The sequence below is a fragment of the Mus musculus genome, chromosome 14 (genome assembly GCF_000001635.26).
Source record: "Mus musculus strain C57BL/6J chromosome 14, GRCm38.p6 C57BL/6J".
Lineage (NCBI taxonomy): Eukaryota > Metazoa > Chordata > Mammalia > Rodentia > Muridae > Mus > Mus musculus.
The window spans coordinates 77845502-77871366 of NC_000080.6; the positions used below are offsets into that span (position 1 = coordinate 77845502).

A 25865-nucleotide genomic window follows, 5' to 3' on the forward strand; every position below is an offset into this window, starting at 1 on the left:
AGCCTGAGCTCTGACCATTTAAGCCCAAACTCAAGGTCATGCCCTCTTCCTAGAGCAACCCATATCAGAAGTGACTGAGTGAAGTGTGTGCACTGTGGTTCTCTAGGGTTCAGTCCTTGGATGCAGTTATACTTCCTTCCTAGGTCATGTTTAATCTCATAGGCCTGTTCTAACCACAATGAATGGTAGCTGCTGTGGCCTGGCCTTCGTTAAGTCTGCACTGCAACCCAACTTGCTCCTCTACCCTTGTCTTGCTTGGAAGGATGCTGAGTCTAAGACTGTTCCTTAAAGTTATGTCCCTCCTATTTTTGCCCCAATTATCTGCTTTACAGAGAACCCAAACCACACAAATGGCTTCAAGATTTATGACCTAGAGCTGCCATAAAGATTGGAGGAAGGAACAGTTGTCAGTTGTGGGAAATAGATATCATGAGGATGGTTTCAATGTGTTAAATTTGAAGCTTCTATCAAATTTCTAAATGGACAAGAAGTTCAATCTACAGAAAAGTCCTGAGAGTTCTCAGTGTGAACAGTGCTTGGTGAAGAGAGATTGTGCCCAAAGGTGTATAAGTACAGAGACTGAGCCTAGAAGTCTGCATCAAAGCTTGAAACAGAAGAAAACTAAAAAATGCTAACACTAACCTAGAAAGAAAACTAGAAGCCCAAAGTGAGGTAGGGAAAATTGGTTTCAAATGCTTCTGATGGGTAAAAGAGAACGTGATCCAAGAATCAACACCAGGAATTAACAAAGAGAAGGTCAACAGAGAAGCAGAATTGAGTTCCAGCCCAGCCAGCCTGGGCTTTACAGAGATCCATCTCAGAAACCAGGAGCAAATGAAGCCAACCGAGTCAGCTGGGCACAGTGTTGCACAGCTGTGATCAAAGCACTTAGAGGGAGGCAGGAGAAGCACACACATCACTGCTCCCTCTGGCTACAGAACAACATCCTGTCTCAAACTGGGGAAAAGGAGAGATCAAAAACGAAAGGCGAAGAAATCAGAGAATGCAAGGGAAAGCAATTATTTTCTGGAGCTCTAAACACAAAGCAGGTGTATGAACTCAGGTTTTAGAGAGAAACATAGGCATATGTGATTGCACACATATACAATTCTAGACAGAAGCCTTTATTTTCATAAGGAATAATAAGAACCTGTAGTCACTGACTATAATACATATCAGGGATTGATTCCAGAACCCTGACTGTATGGAAATGCTGATGTGTACAAGTCTATTACATAAAATGGCAACATAATAGCTGTATATATAAACTACCTCATCCTCTTACACACTCCGAATCACCTGTGGGTCCCCTAAAACAATGTAAATGCCACACAAATAAGTAGTGACTATACTGTAATTGTTTAAAGAATGTTGATAAAAGAGAAAAAAAGGTGTATGTACTTAGTACAGAAGCAACTTCCCCCTCCATGTTGATGTTTGGCTGCAAGTCATGTCAAGGGCTGTCTTTTACCACATAGATACTGATCCAAAAATCAAACAGCGCTTTAGGAGTAACATGCCCTATTCCAAGTGCCACGTCATTTTCAACCCACTACAGAAGCAAAATACAAGAGACTGTTACAGAGGACAGGAGAGTAAACCTCAAGCCTGAGCTGGAGAGAAACTGGGTACTTGATAGAGGAAGGCCAGACAGACCTAAAGGCTCTCCCAGGAGACCAAAGTCTTTACTAGACGCAAACCTTACTGCTAGACGAGAGCAGGATATTTGAGTTGATTACCACAGCCATTCTACAGGAGCACATTTGTTCTTATTTTGGTCTTAAATCATGCTTAAGGCTGATTAAGTTCTTCTTTACAAAAAAAGGTATTGCTGTGAGTCTTCATCTACCTTAGGTTGCTCTGAGACTTTGAGTCGGCATAAGATAAAACAATGCTTCCCAAACTGTCATTCCCTCTAGAGTCCAAAGCCACTAACCTTAAATGCAAACACTGGTATTTGTACTAGTTTCCTTTTTACTATATAGAAATGGTGCCACAGAAGTTTCCTCAAAATCCAGTGTCTGCAAGAAAGTCATCATACCTTTCTAAAAGAACACTGTTTTGTGGACAGACATCGATCCCAGCAGGGTCAACAGACAGAAAAACAGAAAGGAGAAAATGAAAGCTTATGTTGTTGAACTACTAAATTATAGGCACGTTTCTTCAGAGAAAATCCTGTTTCTAAAACCATGAAGTTTAGATTTTCATATTAGACAATTTTAAAAAGAAAAAGTTTTATAATATACTAATCTATTATCTTTAAATTATTATTGGTATTATAAGCAGGCACAAAATTATAACTCAGTATCTCTCTCTCTTAATATTAAATAATAACTCCAAGGGTGTCTGAGGCGAGATAAGATATACAACACTGAATTGTTTAGGATATAGAGATAAGAAGTGCAGTCCCTTCTCTGAAAATGCTGTGGTCCCATGGAAATGTCCAGATCCATTAACACGACATTATTACAAGTAACAACCATGTGATCAAGTATGGAGAGAAGATGGTGCTGTCTACTGGGAACACCCTGGAACATGCACATTTTTATTTTGTGTTATTCTATTCAAGAAGCACACACAAGCAACAACAGGAATCACATTCATTTCTCCCTGAGATTAGGATAATTAGCAGGGTCATGCTACCAAAGAAAAGCTAACACCACTCAAGCTGAAAAGGTCTTCATTAGTCTTTCGGTCAGTAACAGGAACAATCCTACAGAAAAGCAGGTGAGAGAGGCGAAGAAATACACTTCATAGAGACTATTAAGAATGATCTGAGTTATAGAGCCAGAGCAGAATGACTTCAAATAAAAGGACAAATAGAAAATTAAAAGCCTCGAAGAAGATAAATGATTCAGGACTCTATCCCCAAATTAGGAATAATCAGACATTTGTTGAACAAATTAGTATTCATTTAAACATTTTAAATAACAAAGGGGCAGTAGTTCAAAATAACAGACAGAGTCATTGTAGTGGTTTGAATGGGAATGGCTCCCCATTTTAATGCTTGGCCCATGGGGTGTGCACTACTAGGAGGTGTGGCCTTGTGGGAGGAAGTATGTCACTGTGGGGGCGGGTTTTGAGGTTTGAAGTGTCACTCCACTTCAGCTGCCTGCAGATCCAGATGCAGAACCCTCAGCTCCTCCAGCATCATGTCTGCCCATACCACTATGTGTCCCACCTTGATGATAATAAACTAAACCTCTGAACTGTAAGCCAGCTCCAATGAAATGTTTTCCTTTGTAAGAGTTGCCATGGTTATTGTGTCTCTTTATTGCGAAAGAAACCCTAAGATAATCATAAAGACCCTTTGTCTCCCAGAGTGCCTTAGAAATGAGAAAGAAAATATTTTTACTAAGAAAAAAAATTGACTTTGAAAATAAGAAATAAGTAGTAAGCTACAAAGTTTAAACAGAGGGTGATGTGTAAAACATGAAAGACGGCATTTACAGGTGGAACCCATCACAGTAGCCCTAACTCTCAGGAAAGCAGCGCCAAGCACACCAGGGGAGAATGAGCTCCTCCTGGAAACCAAGGAAACCACTCGCTTCAGAGGCCGCTTATTTTGTAAGTATTGAGGTAAAGGGCAAAAAGAGACCATCACTTATATGTTACTAAGTTCCAGCCTAAAAGCCCAGAGCCTGTGACTGCCCCTTTTGACCAAGAAAACAAACAGATACACTGCCATGAAGAAATAAGAACAATGGCTGCCACCTTGTCTGGCCTCAGTGGGAGAGGATGAACCTAATCCCACAGTGACTCGGTACCACTGTGGGGTGGTACCCAGGGATGGCCTCCCGATTTTTAGAGAAGGGGAAAGGGAAAGGGGCTCGGGGGAAGCTATCATCAGGATGTAAAGTGAATAAATAAATTAATGAAAACAACAACAAGGAACAATGACTTCCCTCTTGTAGGGCTGAGGGGATGGCTGGTAGTTACAAACCCGAGGGAGGCTCTTGCAGAAGACTCACAGCAGGCAGTGCACATCTGCCCCTCTATCCAGCCTTGGGGATCTATCTAACTAGATCATGCACTGCTTAGGTTAATTGCACTCATATGTGGACCAATCCACATACATACACATAATTAAAAATAAAATAGATTTTAAAGCATTTTCCTTACATAAAATTCAGATGAATTGAAGATGGCCATTGCTAACCACCAGCCTGGATATGAAATGTAGAAGAAAAAGTCAAGAACAAAAACAACTTATTAAGTATTCTCATGAAATGGTAAGATGCTAATAATTAAAACAAATAAAGTAAAATCACCAGACAGTGAAACAAAACTACACAACAGGTTGTCCAGGTGTAAAGATCAGGTGACCAGCAGAAACTCTGGCTCTGAATATGCAGGGACCAGGGGGCAGGCAGTGAGGTTGGGACCTGGGGACTCTACTTCTGCTACACTGGTAGCTCTAGATCTCAAGCAGCAACGCATCACAGTTAATCGTGAGGGCCCACACAAACCTTGCCAGTGGAAAAACAATGAACACACCCACCACCCTTGCTCCCAGATGACACTCACTCCAGTCAGCCTTCCAACACAGGAAGCTGTAAACACGTGAATAAGAGAAGTGGAACTTAAGAACAGGACAGTAACTCTCAAGTGACGTAGTGTACAGAACGATAAGCAGGAAAGCCACTAGGCCTGGGACCATCCACCCTGTGCACGTGAGAGTGACATACAATTACCCTCCGTTCCTCTTAGTAACCCACTTGGTTCCAAAGTTAACACTTATCAAATCCTGTAATGCTGCACTTATGGAATGTGGCATCTGGACTCCTTAGTGGGAAGAGAAGCTATGTGGACTTCATGTTTCAGTTTTTCTCGAGGGGTTAATATGTAATGAATTATTCTTAAAGAAGATGATGGTAAGCTATTCCAAACAGTTTCCCTACAAACTGTAACCACGTTCTGTTTAGAAAGAGAAAGCTGGATTTATTAAAGCATCTTTCTGAGGGAAAGGGCAGCAGCAGCAAATACGCTCATGCCTCTCTCGGTAGGGAAAGCCTCCAGCATGGGCACGTCAGCTGGCCTGGCCTGCTGCAGGCCTCTCTTGAGCACTGCAATGGTCAAGACATTCTCAAGGCCTTTTCCTTCTTCTGCTGCAGTAAATAATACATTCTCCATAAAGCTTACAGGGTTTCTATTTGTGGTGCACACATATTTACAGAAGATCACCAGAACAGAAGCAAGATCGTTTCTAATTCTTTTCCAGTTATAAGTGACACACATGGAACGACAAAGCCAACAAATACTCACTTGAATCCTGTTACAGTTTCCATTTCTGTCACTGTGTCACACCCTGATTACCTAACACTATTCCCTCTCGACTACCTTCACAGTGAGCTCTGGCTCACTCGGTCTACACTCTGAAGATTTGGCAGGACAAATGACAAGCTAATAGAAAGCATGTCAAATCGTCCTTTCCCCTGTTCAAAATCTTACATACTCAGAAACAAAAAAGAGGTGCAGCCATGGTCCTAAGCAGTACAAGATCTGGGCCCCAGCTTAGTTACTGTCTTCCATCACCACTGGAATTACACTTGCTGTAAGCACATCCCCCCTTGAGACCTCTAGTGTCCTACTGCCCAGAACACACTGTTCCTTCAGACGCTCAGAGGGTCCATGTCCTCGTCTCCTAAATGGCTCTGTCTGGGAGAGTACAAGGGATAATACAAATCCCCCTTCTCCTCGACTATTCTTCTTACCCTGGTTTCTTAAGGATACTTGATAATTTTGGAAAACTTCATGTTTTAAATTGCTTATCTCCACTAAAATGTTAAAAGGTAAGCTCATAGAGAGAAGTATCTTTGGTCTATGAGTACATTCCACTGCCTACAGTGTCTGCCATGTAGCAGACACACAGTGAATGATAACCAATACTAATGCTAAAATATCTATTTACCAATACTAGTCATATCAGATATAAATGGGAAAGAGAAAACAAAGCTATAAACTATAAATTCTATAAACTGCATTCAGATTTTAGAAAATCTCTTGAAGTTCTTTTGAACATGGGCTGAATTGCTTATCATGTCATCTTTGAAGGGGCTGTCATCAACTAAGCCCACGGGCTTGTACTATCTTTGCTAAAACAACTCATCCACTCTCAAATTTCTACAAACCAAGTTGATCTAATCCCGATCTGGGTCTAATTTCCATAAGTCAACGTTTACATTCCAGTGAGTCAATGACTCCTCATGGTACAGTCTTCAGTGATCACAAGCTGCAATTGACATGGTATCAATTTTTAAGAAAAAACATTTATGTATTTATTGTGCATTGTTGTTATTGTCTGTGTGAGGGGGTTAGATGCCCTGCAAACTGAGTTACAGACAGTTGTGAGATGCCATGTAGGTGCTGGGAATTGGACCTGAGTCCTTTGGAAGGCCCTTAACCACCAAGCCTTCTCTCTAGCTCCCAACACACGATAGTTGTTTAACACCCATTTTCATTCATTCTGTTCTTCTAAGTTTCTAAGAATATCCAGAATTCTATTAAATGAATGTATAGCCCTATAGGATTTTGTGGTTGGAATTTTGCAATTTTATGTTTGAGATGGTCAAGTGATATAGGGTATCAAGATGAAATACACTCTACATAAGCTCTACTAGGGCAGAGGTCTTGTCTGTTTTATTCGGCTGTTATTCTCACCTTCTGGCACAGGGACTGGCAAGTAGTGGGCCCTCACTAAATGTTTAGTGAGTAAATAAACAGTCATTAGAATGGAAAGAGATGGCAGGTATGGTGGCACATGCCTACAATCTCAATACTTGGTGTTCCGGGCTGGCAGATCAAGAGCTCAAAGTCAACACTGACTACATAGTGAGATGCTATCTCAAAAAACAAAAACCCAAAGAAAGCCGGGCATGGTGGTACACACCTTTAATCCCAGCACTTGGGAGGCAGGCAGATTTCTGAGTTCAAGGCCAGCTTGGTCTACAGAGTGAGGTCCAGGACAGCCAGAGCTACACAGAGGAAACCCTGTCTCGAAAAACCAAAAAAGAAAAAAAAAAAAAAAAAAAAAAAAAAACCCAAATTGGCTAGGAGTGGTGGCACCTGTCTATAGCCAGCCACTATGGGAGATGGGAAAAGGAGGAGAAAAGACCTCAGGCCAGCCTAGGCTACATGAGAGCCTCCTTCAAAAAGTCTACCCAACACTAGCTAGAGTATAATAGTCATCAAAACCAGAATTCCAAGTTCATATGTAAAAATCATATGACTAAGAAACTTAACACTATAAACTAGACAGTCTCATAAATGATGTGAGGGAATCAATTGTCTCCTTCCTCCCAACTGCCAGGTGGGAAGCCTCAGACACGCTCAGAGCTGCTCAGAACTGCTCTGCAGTACAACAAGCGAACATCACAAGGGGCCTTGTTGAACTTACTGGAGAGGAAATCTTCCTTGCTGTTGCCGTGATTACTTGTTCTAGAGGTTTCCAGATCTGAAATGCATAGCGACCTAAACAGTAAGGAGAACAAATACAAATATATTTTTCATAATCAATGTCAGTCATTACTTTTAAGGTGCTTATCATACATAATTTTTTTCCATTTTTTATTAGGTATTTAATTATCATACATAATTTATTGATAGTTTATCTTATAAATGCTATTTCAAATAAGTATTCAAATTTTATCAAAAAGACCTATTATTTTTCCAACTTGTAATTTACTAAACAGACAGACCTTGACTTTAATATTATCATAGCTAACACACATACCACGTTCTAGCTAATGATAATAGAATTAGTTTTCAGTGTTTATATGTATATTATTTTATACTTATACACTGTTACAGAATACAATAATATCTTAATATTCCTTCCACAATAAACTGAACAGAACAAGTCACTGTTTGTAACAGATACTTATGATACTACATAATTAATTACATTGCCATTTATGATGGTGATCACATTGAAGTACACAGCAAGCAAACACTTGGACAGACACAGGGTACAGGAAAGCACTTAACAGAGTGACCTGGAGGTAAGAAAACAACCACTTCCAAAGGAACTGGGAAGCTCTGAAGCCAGTTCTTAAGTAACTCATTATCTGCTTGTCTCACTCTGGATGTTACTTTCTCTAAAATCTTATTTTAATTTTCCTTTTTTTGTTTTTAAATGTTTAATTCTCATTTAAAAACACCAGATTCCAGTGATTTCTCATCCATAAAACTTAGCATCACTCTTAGCTCCAAGGTACCGGAAAGGAGTTTGGAAATTATCTCCAAGGTGATCAAAAGATTATAATTACTATTATGTTATATTTCAGATTATAATTACTACTGAAAATGAAAGTTAAAATGGCTCAGTTTATATAACCATGACTTTATATATTTAATGTACATACTTGAGTAAATGTTTCTAATTTGATTACTAGAAAGTGATCCAGTCAAATTACTAAGAAGTAAACTTGGATTAGGAAATGTAAAACCAAATAGAAAACATGTGCTTATATTATACTTAGAGAAATAGTAAGAAACTCTGCAAGAGGAAATGTTAGTTGTTAAATCAAAATTGCTAAACTGGTCTTTGTCAGAGATTTCCTAACAATCAACCAAAGATGCAAAATTTAATATGAGTTCCTGTTCTAAAAATATATCTGAGTTTTTGGAAGAAGGCCTAAACTCTGACTTCCATTTTCCTTTGTTAAGTGTCCTAATAGTCCCCTGTGTTGACAAGTGAGGCTCTACAGCAATACAGATCCTAAGTCATTCTGCGAGCTTTGCCCAAGAATACCATCAGAAGGCACACTCTCTACTTATGCCCTACCCACTGGTCTTGCTAGAAAACCATGTAAGATTCCAACCAGACAGAAGCTCATTTGCAAATTAAAATTTCCAGTGGGAAAATTAAACTACCTGGATCTTTCAGGACAGTTTACCGTTTTACTCCATATATAAAATATGACTTTCAAATCACCTCAAAGTTCTTGAAAACCACAATCAGGCACACCAACTAAACTCCTGCCTTAGTGAAAAGGAAAGATAAACATTTCAGGAAGTGATATTTGAAGGTTCATTTAAACATACACTAGAAGATCTAGTTGCAACAAATGGAAGAATACCTTTTCCTAGGTTCTTTTACTCAGTCTTATTTAGCTCTGGGCAAGTTCTGCTACTCTAATTTGTAACTGAATTTTTTCTGTGTAAAATGTACACACAAGATCTTGTCATTGTCTGAAAGATGAGCAAATAAGATATATCCTTTTTCTAAATTAATATGAAAAGCTCACAGTTGAATTTATAATTAAGCCTACCCTATAATAGTACTAAAATTGATTAATGTTTATGACAGCTTTCAGGATTCCTTTAAAAACATTATCTTTTTCTTATCAAAGCTCAGAAGTAGTTAACTATAGTAGAAAATCGATGCATATCTCTGCTGGCAAAAAGATCTAAAGGGCATTGCTAATTTTAAGTTCTGATTGTTTTTAATGAGAACTGTGTAAAATTAAATACTGTATAGAACCAAATAAAACTCTGTCATTTTGTATTGGATCTTAACTGTATTAACATTGAATGTAATGTAGCTTTACCCAAAGAAAAAATACAATTAACATTATCAAATCCATAGAATTTAGAAACAAAAATTTAAATAACATGATGTAATGGTTAATTTTAATTGTCACCTTGACACAGTCTAAAAATCACCTGAGAAGAGTGTTTCAATAAAGGGACATCTTAGCTCAGGTTGGCCTATGGACATATGTCTTCATTATGTTCACTCGTGTGGGAAGACTGCCCACTATGGGTGGTACCATTCCCTAGACAGAGAATCCTGACCTGAGAAAGGGTGGAGAAAGACTGCTGAGGACAAGCATGCATGCAATAATTCTCTTTCTGTTTTGATAAGATGTGACTAGCTGATTTAAGTTTCTGGCACCTTGATTTCCATGCTATAATAACTGTATCTGGAATTGTGAGCTAAAAAAACCTCTTTTCCCCCAAGTTGTTTATCAAGGTATTTTAACAAAGCAACAGCAAACAAAACTAACACAAGAAAATTTTATCAGATTGACATTTAGTGAAGGAATAGCTATGTAATTTAAAGTTGTAAGGTAATAATTGAGTAAGTGTTGGGTGTAGTGGCACACGCCTTTAATCCCAGCATTTGGGAGGCAGAGGCAGGCGAATTTCTGAGTTCGAGGCCAGCCTGGTCTACAGAGTGAGTTCCAGGACAGCCAGGACTACAGAGAAACCCTGTCTAGAAAAAACAAAAAACAAAAAACAAAAAACAAAAAAAAAAACCAAAAGAAAAATTGAGTAAGAATCCTTAACATTTAAAAACCCTTTTTTGAATAAGATAATTGTAGTGGTGAACTAAATTCACCTAAGTTTACAAACAAACAAAAAGCTATATAAAAATAAAGAAATAAAAAAGAATAAACTATATCAACAGTTACAAGATGACTAAGTAGTCAAGGAACAGCTATATTCTTCAGAAGAAATACCTTGAAATGTTTACGTCCATATAAACGTGAGAGTGTAAAGGAACCTCTATTGTACTAAAGATTTTAGGGCCTGAGAGATGGCTAGAGGGTAAAAGTACTTGTTCAAGGCTGACAACCCAAGTTCCACCCTGGAACCTCTGTAGTAAAAGAGAACTGACTCCCTAAAGTTGTCAAAAGCCATCTATGTGCTCCTGCCCAGTTTGTGTATATGTATATATCATACATATACATAAACACATCATCAGTTAACAGCAAAAAGTAAAACATAATTTAAAAATATTAATTTATTATTTATTTAGGTATATTTGTGGGCAGGTATTAGCAAAAGCCAAAAAAAAAAAAAAAAAAAAAAAAAAAAAAAGAGTTGGTTCCTCTGGAGGTGAGTTAGAGCAGTTGTGAACTGCCTGGTGTAGGTGCTAGGAACTGACCTCTGGCTTTCTGGGAGGGCAAGCAGCAAGTGCTCCAGAGTGCTGAGCCATCTCTCCAGCAGGCTTCCTTTCATTATGAAAGGGGGAGGGAAATCATATATGTGCCACAGTAGGTATGCAGAGGCCAGAGGATAACTGAGGATGCTGGGCCTCACTTTTGAACTGGTTTGATCCTTCAAGCTAGCTGGTCCAAGAGTTCTAAGGATCCTGTCTCAGCCTTCCACAGTACACTGGGATTACATGAGATACTATGTGACTTTAGCATGTATTCTGGGTGTCTAACTTGGATCTTCGGGCTTGTGTATAAGTGCTTTAGCCACTGAGGCATCTCATCAGTCCATACTAAAGATTTCTTATTGTACACTATAAATAAAACTGGAAAAGAACGTTCGAGAATGTCAACCATTATGCAGTTAGCTTTCTTAGCTCACTGACTGATAATTCTTTACTATAATGCTTATGTATATTTTGCTTGACTGATTACTGCTAGGTTACCTGTAAACGGTGGGGAATAAATTATGTCTGAAAACCAAAACAACGTACCTGCAAATGCAACAGCTGCAACACCTAGTCCTACAGCTAGCAACCTTCTCCCCTGCGGAGGAAAACATATTATCATTTATAGTCATGCACATGATGCTGTGAGAGTAAATCACCTCAGTAACAATGATAAGTACATTGAATAAACTATCTTCAAGTGCTGCTCTGACGAGGACAACTTAAAAGTCTATACTGTCTATGGGATTCTATAGACTGCTTGCTTCATAGTCTGTCTGTCTCTCTCCCTACCCCACGCTCACCCCTGAATACCCCCATCACCCCACCCCCACATGGTTTTTCAGAACAGGGTTTCTCTGTGCACCCTTGACTCTCCTGGAACTGGAACTCACGTTTTTAGACCAGGCTGGCCTTGAACTCACAGAGATTTGCCTGGTTCTGCTTCCTGAGTGCCACCACCTCGCAGTTACTAGCTAAGTTTTAAGCTTTTCTTTTTTTTCCCCTTCCCTTCACCCTCTTGCTCCTGCCCAGCTTACTCCAGGCCCTGCTCACTCTGGCCCCTCTGGCCTATAGGTTTTTTTTTTATTTGGTTCTTATTACAGATGGTTATGAGCCACCATGCAGTTGCTGGAATTTGAACTCATGACCTCCAGAAGAGCAGTCAGTGCTCTTAACCGCTGAGCCATCTCACCAGCCCTATTAGCTAATTTTTAGTAACCTAAAATATTTCCAGATTTTCACTTAATTTCTGAGCTCATTCTACCAAAGGGTTTCATATTATGTGCTCTTAAAATCTTTTCTGTAGAATATTCTCAATAATGGGTTTAATGTTTGTATTCCATAAAGATAAAATCACATTTTCCTCTGTAATACTTTATACTTACAATGCTCAACTGCATTTGCTGTATTTAGAATGTTAATAAAACCTTACATACATACTTAGAAAAGAAATAAAAATTCAAAAATTAGTGAAAATAACAAATGATTTTTAAGCTAATTTTCTATTCTTCTAGGACAGGTAAGGTTATTGTATAGCAAGATCCTTTAATTCAGAATGTCATAAAGTTAATGAGCTAATCCTGATGAAAAAGATCTACTTAAAATTGGTTTTATGTCCTTGTCATTCTAAGCTTTTTTCCTTAAACATACTAGGAAAATACATCAACCATAAAAGAGAAGGTTGTGGCAGAGACAATGGTTGAGCCCAGTATCCTTGGATCTCCTTGCCTTCTAGAATGAAGAATTTCCCTTTAGACATTCATTCCAAACCTCCCTTAGATTTCCGGTTTTGTTTTGTTTTTTTTTTTTAAACCAAAAGCTATGGTTACCTGCACAAAACTTACACAAAAGGAAGCCAGCAAGTTCTATGAGGAAAGATACATCTACGTCTTAAGCAATCAACGCTTAATTATGATTTGACTTCAAAATGATAATCATCAGATCAGAAAGGGCATCTGCAGGTGAGGAAAAGCACTGAACTACTCAGAGACAAGAGAAACTTCAAAGTTCCTTTTAGGTTACCTAGCCTCATTTTTACTAAACAGAAGGGAATTAAGTAAAGGAAATGCTCTAGAGGGGTATGGTGTTTTAGTTAGGGTTTTCATTGCTGAAGAGACACCATGGCCAAGACAACTCTTATAAAGGACAACATTTAATTGGGGCTGGCTTACAGATTCAGAGGCTCAGTGTATTATCATCATGGCAAGAAGCATGGCAACATCTAGGCAGGCATGGCACTGAAGGAACTGAGAGTTCTACATTTTGTTCCAATGGCCAATAGAAGTCTGTCCCATGGGCAGCCAGGAGGAGGGCCTCAAAGCCCACCCCACAGTGACACATTTCCTCTAACAAGACCACACTTACTCCAGCAAGGCCACACCTCCTGAAAGTGCCACCCCCTGGGCCAAACATATTCAAATCACCACATATGGTTTTGCTATTTTTTAGAGCTTTCCTTGGTGCTATGTGTCATGGTGTTATAAACTTTCGACATCTTCTTTAATGACTATGTTTTAATCAAACTATTTTTTTCTTTGGAAAATCTATTACCCTTATAGTTTTTATATCTTCATCTCATTAGAAACACCCATTTATGCCAACACTGACCCTTCCTGTTCTTAATAACGCTATAGCACCAATCTTCTATAGGCTGGCAGAAGTCTTTACAACAAGCAGCATATATCCAATATACAGATGGAATTCCTCCAACTGTATATATTTAATATATACAGTTGGAGGAATTCCGCAACAAAAGACAATCCAGTAAGATCAGGCAGGATATTAGGCCAGGGGCTTTCATCTTTCTAAAAAATTCTTAGAGTCAAGGACTTAGACAATGTGCCTACACGAAAAGGTTTTGGGTTCAAACCTCAGCAATGTTTGTAGGGGATAGGACTAAAATCTAAATGGCTCATAAACATGATAAAATATTCAAGAATACACAGAGAATTCCAGCAACAATGAAAATATTCTTGCCAGAATGTAAAGCTCTATATTCTATTTGTCGAACTTATTGATGCATTCCAAACTGCTAGCAAATCTGCACACACTCTACGGTTATTATTAGGATAAAGTGTATGAATATCTATAAAGGTCTTAGCACAATGGGCTGGCACATGTTAAATAGTAAATGTCAACTGCTTTAATAAAATCAGTAAAATAACCATCCAATATCAACTGTGTGTGGTGTGGCACAAGTCTTAGCAGAGTCCTTTGTCCCTTGTATTTATCTAAGTACAGGAAGATTCAAAGAACTGATTTCTGAGGAAGACTCCAGAAAATTAATTGATCTTCCCTAGGTTAAATACACAATTGTTTATAAAGCTTTAAAACTGAGGTGAGACAATTAGCCAGCTGGGAGTCAGGGATCAGAAACAAGAGAACTCCCCCACTACAACATCTCTTTCTGTTTTGCACTTAATGAGATCAACTGGCTGCTCTGTTCAATCACAAATGAGGAGCATTTTAAATCATTGCCAGCTACAAAATGAATGAACACACCTTCCACCAGGAACATGTGACTGTTACCCTGAGTCTGATAATGGCCTCCAAGATCATCTGCACAGTGCATGTGACTACCTTACTACTAGCAAGAGAATGATCTAAGTCCTAGTCAACCACAGATGCACAAATAATTTAAATTTTTGAATATAATCAAGCCCACCCATAAACACGAAAGAGGTAACATGCTCTACCACCTGCTCAATGAGGTCCTGTCTGGCAAGGCCACCTGCTACTGCTGGCCAGAGTCTTACACTTTTGCTTCCAAATACACAACTCAAGTTCTTTTCTAAATAAAGCTTACTTTCTGGCCTGTAATGTCCATTTATAAATCCTTTTACCATGAAATCAATACTGTGGACAAAAAGGACTTGGATCTCCTTGGTTCCTCTCCTATATAACAGCATTACTCTAGTTTCAAACTCTTTGTATGATAATTTTTGCAACATTTTGCTAATGCAAGAATTAAAAAATATGAGAAATGGCTGCCGACAGAAAGCTTCTATTGTAAAAAGGGATTCCTATGTGATTACAGATGACCTTGTTCCACCTTATCAGCTGAAATAATCAGCTGAGTGAAAGAAACAGACATGAATGTCTGTTGAGCAAACAATTTCAGAAGGACAGAGTGAAGGAGAGACACATAAGCCCCCAGAGCTGCAAGTTTCCCATTCTCAAGCCCCTTATTCTACCAACTTTTCATCTTGGCAGACCCCTCAATTTCCTTAGGGAGAGAGGCTGCCCCTTGCTGTGTGTGGTAATAAACAGTTCCATCTAATGAGGTCAGGCTCCGGTCTCTTTATCGATTGTCTTCAGAAATCTAACAGTTGCTTCTACTATTACAAAGAGATTTTATTTCAATACTAAAGGTATTTTATTAGGAAATATTAACCCCCTAGGCAATCATTTTATTCTAATAATAATGTAACTACATTGTTTTTAAAAGTAACAAACCAATTTAATTCAATTAAGCACCAAGAACTCTAATTATTTCCCTACTTGCTTCCCCAGGCCCATTCTCTACCAGCCTTTGTCTAGTTGTGTATTTTCTCCTCATTTCTCTTATCTCTAAAACTCTACCACTCAGTACTCATGCCCTCTGACCTCTGGCTGCCAACAGGATGAAGGTGAAACAGCATATGACTCCCCAGTTTCTTTTCTGCCTTAATCTTCCTGGGCTGAGGGTCTATTGAATGAGTGTTTCTTCAAGGCTGAACTCTCAGATTTCTGCTCAGTTTAGAGCCTTGCCTCCTCGATTAAGGGACATTCCCCAGCTCTTGCTTCTCTCGGTGATTTGTTGTCTCTTTTTGATTAACTTCTGACCTGGTCTGCGGATCAGTCAACAGGGTCTGCAAGGGAGAGAGTGGGGATGGCAGGGCAAGAGACACGAAGGAAGAATGGAGACAAGACAGTCGGTCTGATCTAGTCTCAAGTCTCCTTTGTTGGAAGGTAACTAAGTACTTTTCAATATAAGTACAAGCTGGGGAGTGCAGCTGTACCACTTGTTAACCACAAGTCCAGAATGTGTAGGAGAAAAACAAGATGTTATCAGAGTGTGTTCAGCTGTGGTGGGTTTCTTGCAAAAACATCATGCTAGGAAAACAAGTCTCTCATCAGGGTGGAAAAGTACCACCTGTAAGTAAATGCCCAAGATGGCTGCAGAGATGATAGCTGCTTTCTGCTAAGAGTCGGCTCCCAACAAACTTCCCCTGCCCACACCCCAGCAAATACTTCCTTCATCAAAATATCTTCAACAAAATCATCCATATATTACAACTAGAACTTTCACTAATGTGCCTCTTATTACCTGCCACTTTATTACATATATACATACATACATACATACATACAGGGTCTCTATCAAATGTGTCCTATTAAGGACCCTGCACATAGTAGGCCTCCAATATTATCATCTCCATGAGAGTCTCCAAAGATCTTTATTGATATTCTTGTTACAATATTTACAATACTCTATTTTTATTAAAAATCAATGTATTTATTTCTTCAAGTTGTATATAGAGACTGCTTTTGTCTCTTGCAGCTTTCTAGGTATCAAGAGTTGTTATAAAGGGAAAAGTGAAAAAGGATTTATGACTTTTAAATACACTAACAAATAAACACAAGTTAGATAGATCATGGGATTGAGTAAGTTCCATTAAGTAAGACCAAGACTGTGCAATCGTATCTAATTTACACACTAAAGGACAAAGAATGGTAAGACTACTCAAAAACTCATTTTATTTACTGTAATTAAAATGCCCTATTGGAAAGGAAAAATATCTGAATTATCTCTTTTAAGTATATTAATTTCTACAGTTTATGTATAGCATAAACAACTGATTGCACATTCACAGTAGGTGGATGATTTTGTTGAAGATAATTTGATGAAGCAAGTATTTACTGAGGGAGACATGGAAACTGAAGTCAATCTGAAAAATTGACTCTACACAACTAGCTTTCTACTTTAAAAGTCAGAATAAGTCCTTTTAATCAAGTTAAATATGAAAATGTTAAGTAAAATATTAGACATAAACAGAATTAAATCAAAGCTTAGTTGATATAGGATATTATGTCTTTTTCATTCACTAAAATGTTCCTGCCATTGGGAGCTGAGTATACTTGGCCCGGGCCTGTAATCCTAGCATTTGGGAGGCAAAGCAGTAGCTAGAGTTGGAGGCCAACCTGGCCTACAGAGGGAATTTGACGCCAGCTTATACTACATAACAAATTTCCACCTTGATTTTTGTTTTAAGTCCATCAGTCCTTTTATTTATTTTTTAAATTATCTGTTTATGTGCAAAAAGGCTTGTGCTTATGAGTACAGGTACCCAGGGAATCCAGAAGAGAGTACATCTCCTGGAGCTAGAGTTGCAGGCAGTTAAGAAGTACTCAACATGGTGGCAAGGAAATGAACCCGGGTCTCAACAGGAAGAGCATGTACTCATCACCATCTATATAGCACCTGGTCTTTCTTTTGAAGCACAAATACAGAGTTATAAATTACCAATAATTCTTTTTAATCCTCTGCATCTGGGAATGACTCATATGGAGAGGAAGCCACATTTCTAATTCCACATAGAGAAAGCAGGAAACATAAGAGAGTCAATCTTTAGTCTGACAAATAGTTCACACAGAACAGATTAATTTGACCGTAATTTGTGTATGTGTGTATGTATGTATGTATGTATGTATGTATGTGTGTATTCACATGTGGATGTGGACATATGTGTGTATGTAAGTAGAAGCCAGAGTTGCATCCTTGTAACAATCACTTTTTTTTCTTTTTTTGAGACATGGACTCTTACTGGCCTAGAACACACGGAGTACTACTTGTGAATCCCAGAGATCTGCCTGCATCTAACTCTCCAGTGTTGGGATTTCCAAGTGTGCTCTGTTATACTTGGCTTTTCTTAATGTGGGTTCTAGGATACAACTCAGGCCTTCATGCTTAGCCAGTAAAACACAATGACAGGAAGAGTATAAGGGAGCCAGGAGTGATGGAATGTGCCTTCAATTGAACCAAAGTTCACATTCAAGTACCATGCAATCAAGTTACAAACAACAAAAACAAAACAAAACAAGACAAAACTCTTACATTTTAAGTAAGTTATAATTGTGTGTTGGGCCAAACTGTGTGAAGGCCACAGGTTGGCCACCTCCTTGTGGGGCCTTTCAGGGAACCTCAGGACTTCAGCGGTCCTGCTGTTTCCGGCAGAGTTAACACTATCACAGAACTCTAAGGTCTCTAGTTGTCATGTTGAAAAAGCAAGCAAACAAAAAACAACCATATAGTCGAAAACAGAGGTATAGAAATGAATTATAAGTATATTAAAATAATCTAGGAAAAATAATGGGTGATTAATGATGAAAATGGTAAGTTGTATTTTGAAGGTAAAAAGATTTTTTCTGATACTGTATGTGGTATACAAGTAAAAAATCTAGAATGTCAAAATTACTGTCTTGAACAACTACAAAAATGAAATTGCCTTCTGTGGAGGGGTCAGACTAAAGGCGTTGGAGTGGAAGTAGGAAATCTGAGGAACTCTCTTTGGACTTATTTTAAAGCACATGCTATGATGAAGAAGATAAATTGTACAGGAATTCATTAGCACTGGGTTGAGAGGGAAACAAAGAAGAATGAGCAGGATTAAGCAAAATCATTCTTTCTTTGTTTCCTGGCAGGGTCTCAATTCTCAAGGGTTAATCGCAAGCAAATCACTTTTGCTGAACTCAGTGTTTTATATTGTCTTATTATTTGGTTCAATTTCCACAAAGAAAGCTCTCTGAATTTAAACAACATCAAGTAAAAGGGGAAATAAGGAGAGGGACTAACAAAGGCTTCTGATGACTCAGCAGGATTTGGGGGAAAGACATTAGAGGAGTGCTTCCAAGTAAGAGTAGTGTGCTGAGCCAGCCTCTAGAAAGCAGGCAGAGTGTGTGCAGGCGTGGGTATCACCACTACCATCCCAAAGATGAAAAGAGTCACACACACAAAAACGCCAGCCATAAAATGACAGGGGGAAGAGAAACTTGACAATTGTCTTCCCTGACATTTTCAAGCTGCATGAATTTCTCATCTCTACCGGCCAGTCCATGTTCACCTACTCAGCCCTCAGCAATGCGTCTCCACAGCGCATACAGTGATGTCTCAGAACAATCCCATGAAAAAGCAGAGGCGCAGCTAGCACAGTTCTACTTACTCTGCTTTTAAGACACTTAATTTCCTCTAAACCAAAGGCAAGCATTAAATTCTATAGCAATACTAATGAATAAATGGGGTGTGGGGAGGCATGACGACAGTGTAACAAAATCAAAAGTCATACACAGGAAACAACTCTTAGGCTCACCTCAAGTCCACTTGTCACTATAATAAATGAAACTTCCCCAAACTCAAAGTTCTGCTACATAATGTTTTCTTGGGAATAATCTTTTAAATATTACTTTGGCTTTAATCAAAATAATGTTACGAGTCTTGCCTGCATTTTCTCCTAGTAACATAACACAAAGCTCTTAGCGCACATTAAACTATAACGTGAACAAACCTTCGTACAAAGCAGTCATGTAGCCACTGAGAGAGCAGACTGTGACAAATTTCCAACTAAGTTACAAGTTTGCTTCAGGTTCTTTCTTAACCCAAATACACAGCGAGGGTGAATTTGATGTGTTGACTAGGCTAGATTAAAATACTGGGGTAGTCTTGGAGATGCTATGGGGTATTCTGTAGATGTGGTTAACACTTAGTATCAGTTAAAGACTATAGATAATCTATGGTTTCAACCACACCACAGTCACACTGAGCAGGACAAGGACAGCAAGGGGACCTGGAGGACAGAGAAGAGCCCCTCCCACTCTAAAGCTGGTTTACATCACTCTTGACATAAACCTAAAGGATTCTGACGAGCGGATCAAACAGCCCTAAAAACTGCACAGAGCTCCTGGGGACCACACTCCTCTTTGTTTTTCTGAGAGACACGACAGGTCAGCTCACTCAGAATGCTAAAGAGCCAGTCTTTGGTTTGCATTGTATGTTTTGACCTCCTTCCTTGTATGACATCTGTAAAATAATAATTCCTCAGATTTTTTTTATTTTGGATTCATATTCTTTTACATTTGTGACGGCACTTGCTTCCATCTGCACACATAGGCCTGTGCCTAGTACTGCGCTCGCCAGAAGAAAGCTCCTTTTCTACCTTCACCACTAGTCTGATTACAGGGTGGGCGACCGAGCCTGGTAGCTTGGGACTCTCTGGAGCCAAGGACTTTGCCTAGCTCAGGTACTAGTAGAAGAATCAAATAAGCATCCAAACAATAAAAAAGCCAATGCCACTCCCCACTTCTTCTCTATTCATACAGCTCTGCTTTCTAATTCTTCTTGTCCTTTGACTCTCCATTATGATCGTAGACCACACTGCAAAATCGGTCTCACCCACACCACCATGAGGCTCTAGAGCGCTAGAAGCAGGCTCTGTTCGCTTTTTCATTCTCAGTATAAGTTAAACAAGAGTAATTACCTAAATGGATATACAAATGATTAGGCAATGATGTTTTGCCTCTGAGTCAGACTCCTTCTGAGAAAAGTAGAAATAAAAACGAAGAATAGTGGGGTCAAGGTTGGGACAAAGGGCTCTAGCAAAAGAAAGCACAGGGGGAGGACAAAGATTATGTTGGTAAACATCAATTCTGACTTGGGTTTTATTCTCAATTTGCTATTATCTTACATCATTATAATCTGAAGAAAGGGGCCTTCTTCACCCAGCCAATTCCTTTGTCATTTAATTATTAGTTTGACATTATTATTATTATCATCCAATGACTTCCTTAACTCATAGATTTAAATCATTTATGATCCAAGTACCAATCTGTTTTGCTACTGTTGTGGTGTGGTTTGAATATGAAACATTCTCAATACTCAATACATTCTTATTCATCTCCAAGGTCTAAATAACTTTAAACATCCCACAGTCTTTACATATTCTTAAAATTTCAATCTCTTTAAAATATCCATCTCTTTTAAAATCCAAAGTCTTTTTACAATTAAAAGTCTCTTAACTGTGGGCTCCACTAAAATAGTCTCTTCCTTCAAGAGGAAAAATATCAGGGCACAGTCACAATCAAAAGCAAAAATCAATCTCCAACTGTCCAATGTCTGGGATCCAACTCACGATCTTCTGGGCTCCTCTAAGGGCTTGGGTCACTTCTCCAGCCATGCCCTTTGTAGCACACGAGTCGTCCTCTAGGCTCCAGATGCCTGTACTCCACTGCTGCTGCTGCTCTTGGTGGCCATCTCATGGTACTGGCATCTCCAAAACACTGCATGACCCCTTCAGTCCTGGGTCTTCAATTGCAACTGCGGCTGCACCTTCACCAATGGCCTTCTATGGCCTCTCACAGTGTCGAGCCTCAGCTGCTCTTCCTGACCCCTTCATGCCTTCAAAACCAATACCACCTGGGTGACCCTTACATATTACCAAGTCCCGCTGCAGTAGGAGTACAACCTTGGCTATCTCTGGAACACAGCCTCTTTGTTTGAGCAAACTATGGAATGAGGCCGAGCTGAAGGAAAAGGTCACAGGGAGTGGGTCCTTGGAAGTATGCTATCCTTGCCCACTTCTTGTCTTGATCTCTGCGTCCCTGTTGTCCAACAAGTGAACATCTCTCCACCACATGTTCTTGCCACCACCTTGCTCTGCCAATCACCCAGGACCAAGTGCCCACGGATGAGCCCTGAGAACTCTTGAACCAACATGGATTCTTCCTCCCTGTGCTGTTTTATCTTGAGCCCATCACAGCAATGCAGCAGTCACTCATGCAGCCAGGCATGGTGACCCGCTGTAGCTTTTAATCCAATCACTCTCAAGGCAAAGCCAGCTAGATCTCTGAGGCTGAGACCAACCTGGTCTACATGAGTCTCAGGCCAGCCAAGGCTACACAGTGAAACCCTGCTTCAAACAAACAAACAAACAAACAAACAAACAAACAAAACCAGCTTACTAGTGCACCTACATTCAACTCAGCCTTCTCCCTGCCATCTCCCCACAACAGCCCATCTCCATAATACTCGACTACAAATCCCTCACATCAGTAAGTTTATTTGTTATCTTTTGGGGAAGTTTTTCATTTCTATTTATTTTGAAAAGTACAAGTATATGCAGAATTTTTAGTACAGAAATTCCTTTTATTAAAAAAAAACAAAATAAAAACAAAACCAGTTTCAATGGTCTTGATAGGCTGCCCAATGTTTTATTGACATTCTGACTGTAGTAAGCCTGTGCCACAAAAGGAAGGCCTAGCCAAAACCACATCTCAAAGAAAGGCACCGAGGCCCAGAAAAAACACGTGTCTTACAAACTGCTGCTCTGTCTATGCTAAAACTAGAGCCTGCCACTGGCCTCTGGTGTCCCTAACACATTATAATTTTCTATGCTGTTACCTTCCTCCCCTCACCCACAGTACACTGTAATACCCCACATAAGACAGAATCACCGTTTGGTACACTTAGAAGAGGCATTACTAGTCCTTCCTTGACAGCTCTTTCAGCTGGCACCACGTGCCAGTGTGTCATCGTGCTAGTTCAGAACCTCTTAATAATGAAAGGCATACCCCCCCCCCCAATTCCCGGAGATTACAGGTGTGTGCCCCCACACCAGGCAAAAGAAATACATTTTAGCCAACAGCTCACAGTCTGAAAAGGCAGGAAAGCAGTCCAGTGAATAATCTCTTGATGCAGAAGAATTAAAACTATAACTCCATACCTCGAGGGTAACTTCATAAGACTTGAAACACATTGAATATCTTATCTACAGCATTTCTTAGGTAGGTTTTCATATTTCTTACTTAGAAATTTATCTCTTTTCCAGAAAAGACTCTTCTTCCCTTCCCAGATCCTACTTTACTGTAAGACAGAAACTGCTTAGATGGACCGTATTCACAGCTTATAATTTTCATATTATTCATCCCTTCCTCATTTCAAATCAATCTGCTTTGAAGCTTAAGAATTTATAAACATATCTAGGTTTATCTGAAGACCCTGAAAATTATCATAAAAGCCAAGGCTACAATCATTTCTTGGAACTGAAATCTCTCCATTCCCTTTATCTAAATGATGGAATGGTAATGTTCTATAGCAAAAAAAGGACTGGCTTCCTTCCCCAGTCCTGCCATTTCCTATCAGTGTGACCTTGAGAGACTTAATTAACCTTTTTAAGTCTCAACTTTCTTATGTATAAAATAAAGAAAAACCACATGAAACACTACACAGACTTATATGAAGAGAAAATACCACCACAGTGCCTGACGCATAGCAGAGTTATTAAATGTTAGCTTCTTCCTTAACTATTTACACATACTGAAGAAGAAGAGAAATGCTAGGCCTTAGTGGTTAAGATTGCTTACTGCTGCCGGGCAGTGGTGGCACACACCTTTAATCCCAGCACTTGGGAGGCAGAGGCAGGAGGATTTCTGAGTTTGAGGCCAGTCTGGTCTACAAAGTGAGTTCCAGGACAGCCAAGACTACACAGAGAAAAAACAAACAAACAAAAAAGAATGCTTACTGCCTTTCCAGAGGATCCAAGTTCAGCTCCCAGCACCAAAGTTTGGAGGCTTTAACTCCAGCTCCAGGGGACTTGATGCCCTCTTCTGACCTCCACATGCACCCATACCCAACAGAGCCACACATAGAAGTGAAAATTTTTATGTTATAAAATAACTTAATTGAGAAAATTGTGCAAAAGTGTTTTTAGGTCAAACAAAATCAGAGGGGGAAAACACATATAGTAGCTAAAAGTACCTTAAGCAACATCTATAATAATCTCTTAGTCAAAAATACCACACTGAGAAAATATAAACAATAACTCTACTGTTAGAAATAGGAAGGATAGTTTCTATTGAAACTTAGAAATGAGAATAATTCTAAGTCACATGGTGTTCTAACTGCAAACTGCCAGAGCTTGCAAGACTCCTCTAACTGCAGGCAAGGCTACAGAGTCCACCAGTTAACTCACTTCCCTCTTCTTTCTCAAAGTTTGGCTCATTGACTCACTTTTCTGTGACTTGGTTGATTTCCCAAAGTAGAAACAATGGGTCTGAATCAAAGAAAGTGTCTACCTTGACACCTGGCTCTGCTCCTCACTAACTTGTCCTTGAAGAAACAAAGACTCTACAACCTGCTCTGTGGTGGCTTGGCCCCAGGGGAAGCTGTCAAAGGGCATCACACAGGATCACTAGGAGCAAGTCTCCTGAGGACAAAATTCATACTTGATTTGACTTCGCACTTACTAAAGCATTTAGGCACCTTACACACCAAGTGAAGACTCCATAAACACGCACTGAGAATGAAAAGATGACAACATTAACACATCTATCCTGAAGTGATAACTATAAGTAATAACTACTTATGACAAAGTTGCAGAGCCTAAAACATTTAGTCCCTGCTTATGAAACAGGCTTACTGTCCTCTGGCCTTGGAGGTGAAAAGCTTGGTTTATTCACAGTCTGCACACACAAACCCAGTTTCTATCATTTATATATTTGGGGTTTGCCAAACAATCTATCACACAAAAGTAAGCAAACTTGGGGGTTCTGTTTGGTGGGAGGCACCACACTACACATATGGAAATCATGGTCAACTCATGGGGCTGGTCCCCTAATTCCCCATGTGAGTCTTGGGGATGGGAAATTACTCAAATGTTCCACTACCATGAATTAAACACACACACACACACACACACACACACACACACACACCAGAAAACTAGAAAAGCAGCCCACCCCACCACAGCTGCCTGCTGATTTTTTTTAAATGACATTAAAATTGTTTAAAAATTCTCTGTGGCATTTTATTCTCCCTAACAGTATAAGTAGTAAATAACTATAATCTAGATAGATACAAATTGCCTAAGTATTATGCTAAAATGCTAAAACATCTGTCTTGAGACTGTATCACTTGAATTCAAGATAGACAATAATTGTACCAGAGGGAAACAAAGAAAGAAAAAATCTTCTTCTCAAGGAGTGATAGTTGGGATAGAAAAATTAAGGATGGCGCAGACACCAAACCATTATTTAATTGGCATTTACCACATCAACATGCCAGGCCTTGTGCTAAGCTCTGGAGAGAGAACACTGAGCAAGACAGATAACTTATTCTTGTTTTTTGTCCTTCTTTACAACCAACAGGAAAAAATATGTACCAATACGACATTAGACTCAAATGCCCACATAGTATTAACTATGTAGTAACAGAAGACAAAAAACTGGTTTTGTTTGTTTTTCGAGACAGAGTTTTTGTGTAGCCCTGCCTGTTCTGGAACTCCCTTTGTAGACGAGGCTGGCTATGAACTCACTGAGATGCCCCTGCCTCCTGAGTGCTGGGATTTAAGGAGTTCACAACCATGCCTAGAGACAATAACTGTTTTTAGTAATTACATGAATAGCATCTTCCAGTTACAACACCCTAGAAAACATTTATTTGAGGTGCTTACATAAATATGGATATAAGTAATTTTGATAATGTGTTTGTTACTTTTCTTGTTGCTATGATTAAACATCTGAGGGTAACAACTTAAGCATGTATGTGATATGGTGGCACACATCTGCAATCCTAGCACTCTGGAGTTGGAGGCAAGGGTTTCAGCAGTAATATATTCAGTGGTGGAAGGAGTCATGGCTCATGGTGTGAGGGTGTACAGTCAGTCCATCCTGACAGGAAAGGCGTGGTGGTACAGGGGACAGGAAGCAGCTGATCACAAGGCACCTACAGTCAGGAAGCAGAAAGATGAAAGCTGCCATTTAGAACACCTTCTCCTTATTTGGCTCAGGACGCATCTCATGAGCTGTCCCCATCAGGGTAGGTTTCCTCCTCAGGTAACACTCTGAAAACTACTTCACAGACACCCCCACAGGTATGTTTCCTAGGAGACCTAAATCGAGGGAAGCCGGAAGTGGAGATTAACCATCAAAGATATAGTAATAAACT

At 39.3% G+C, this 25865-nt stretch overlaps 1 protein-coding gene across 1 annotated transcript in view; it reads right to left on the bottom strand.

The window, feature by feature from the left end:
• Dnajc15 (DnaJ heat shock protein family (Hsp40) member C15) overlaps positions 1–25865 on the bottom strand; it is a 48701-nt gene that overhangs the window by 19285 nt on the left and 3551 nt on the right. The window contains exons 2-3 of the mRNA NM_025384.3: positions 11438–11489; positions 7397–7470 (exon numbers count right to left, since the gene is read on the bottom strand). Coding sequence (NP_079660.1) covers positions 7397–7470; positions 11438–11489 — 126 coding nt within the window. The remainder of the gene's footprint in view (positions 1–7396; positions 7471–11437; positions 11490–25865) is intronic.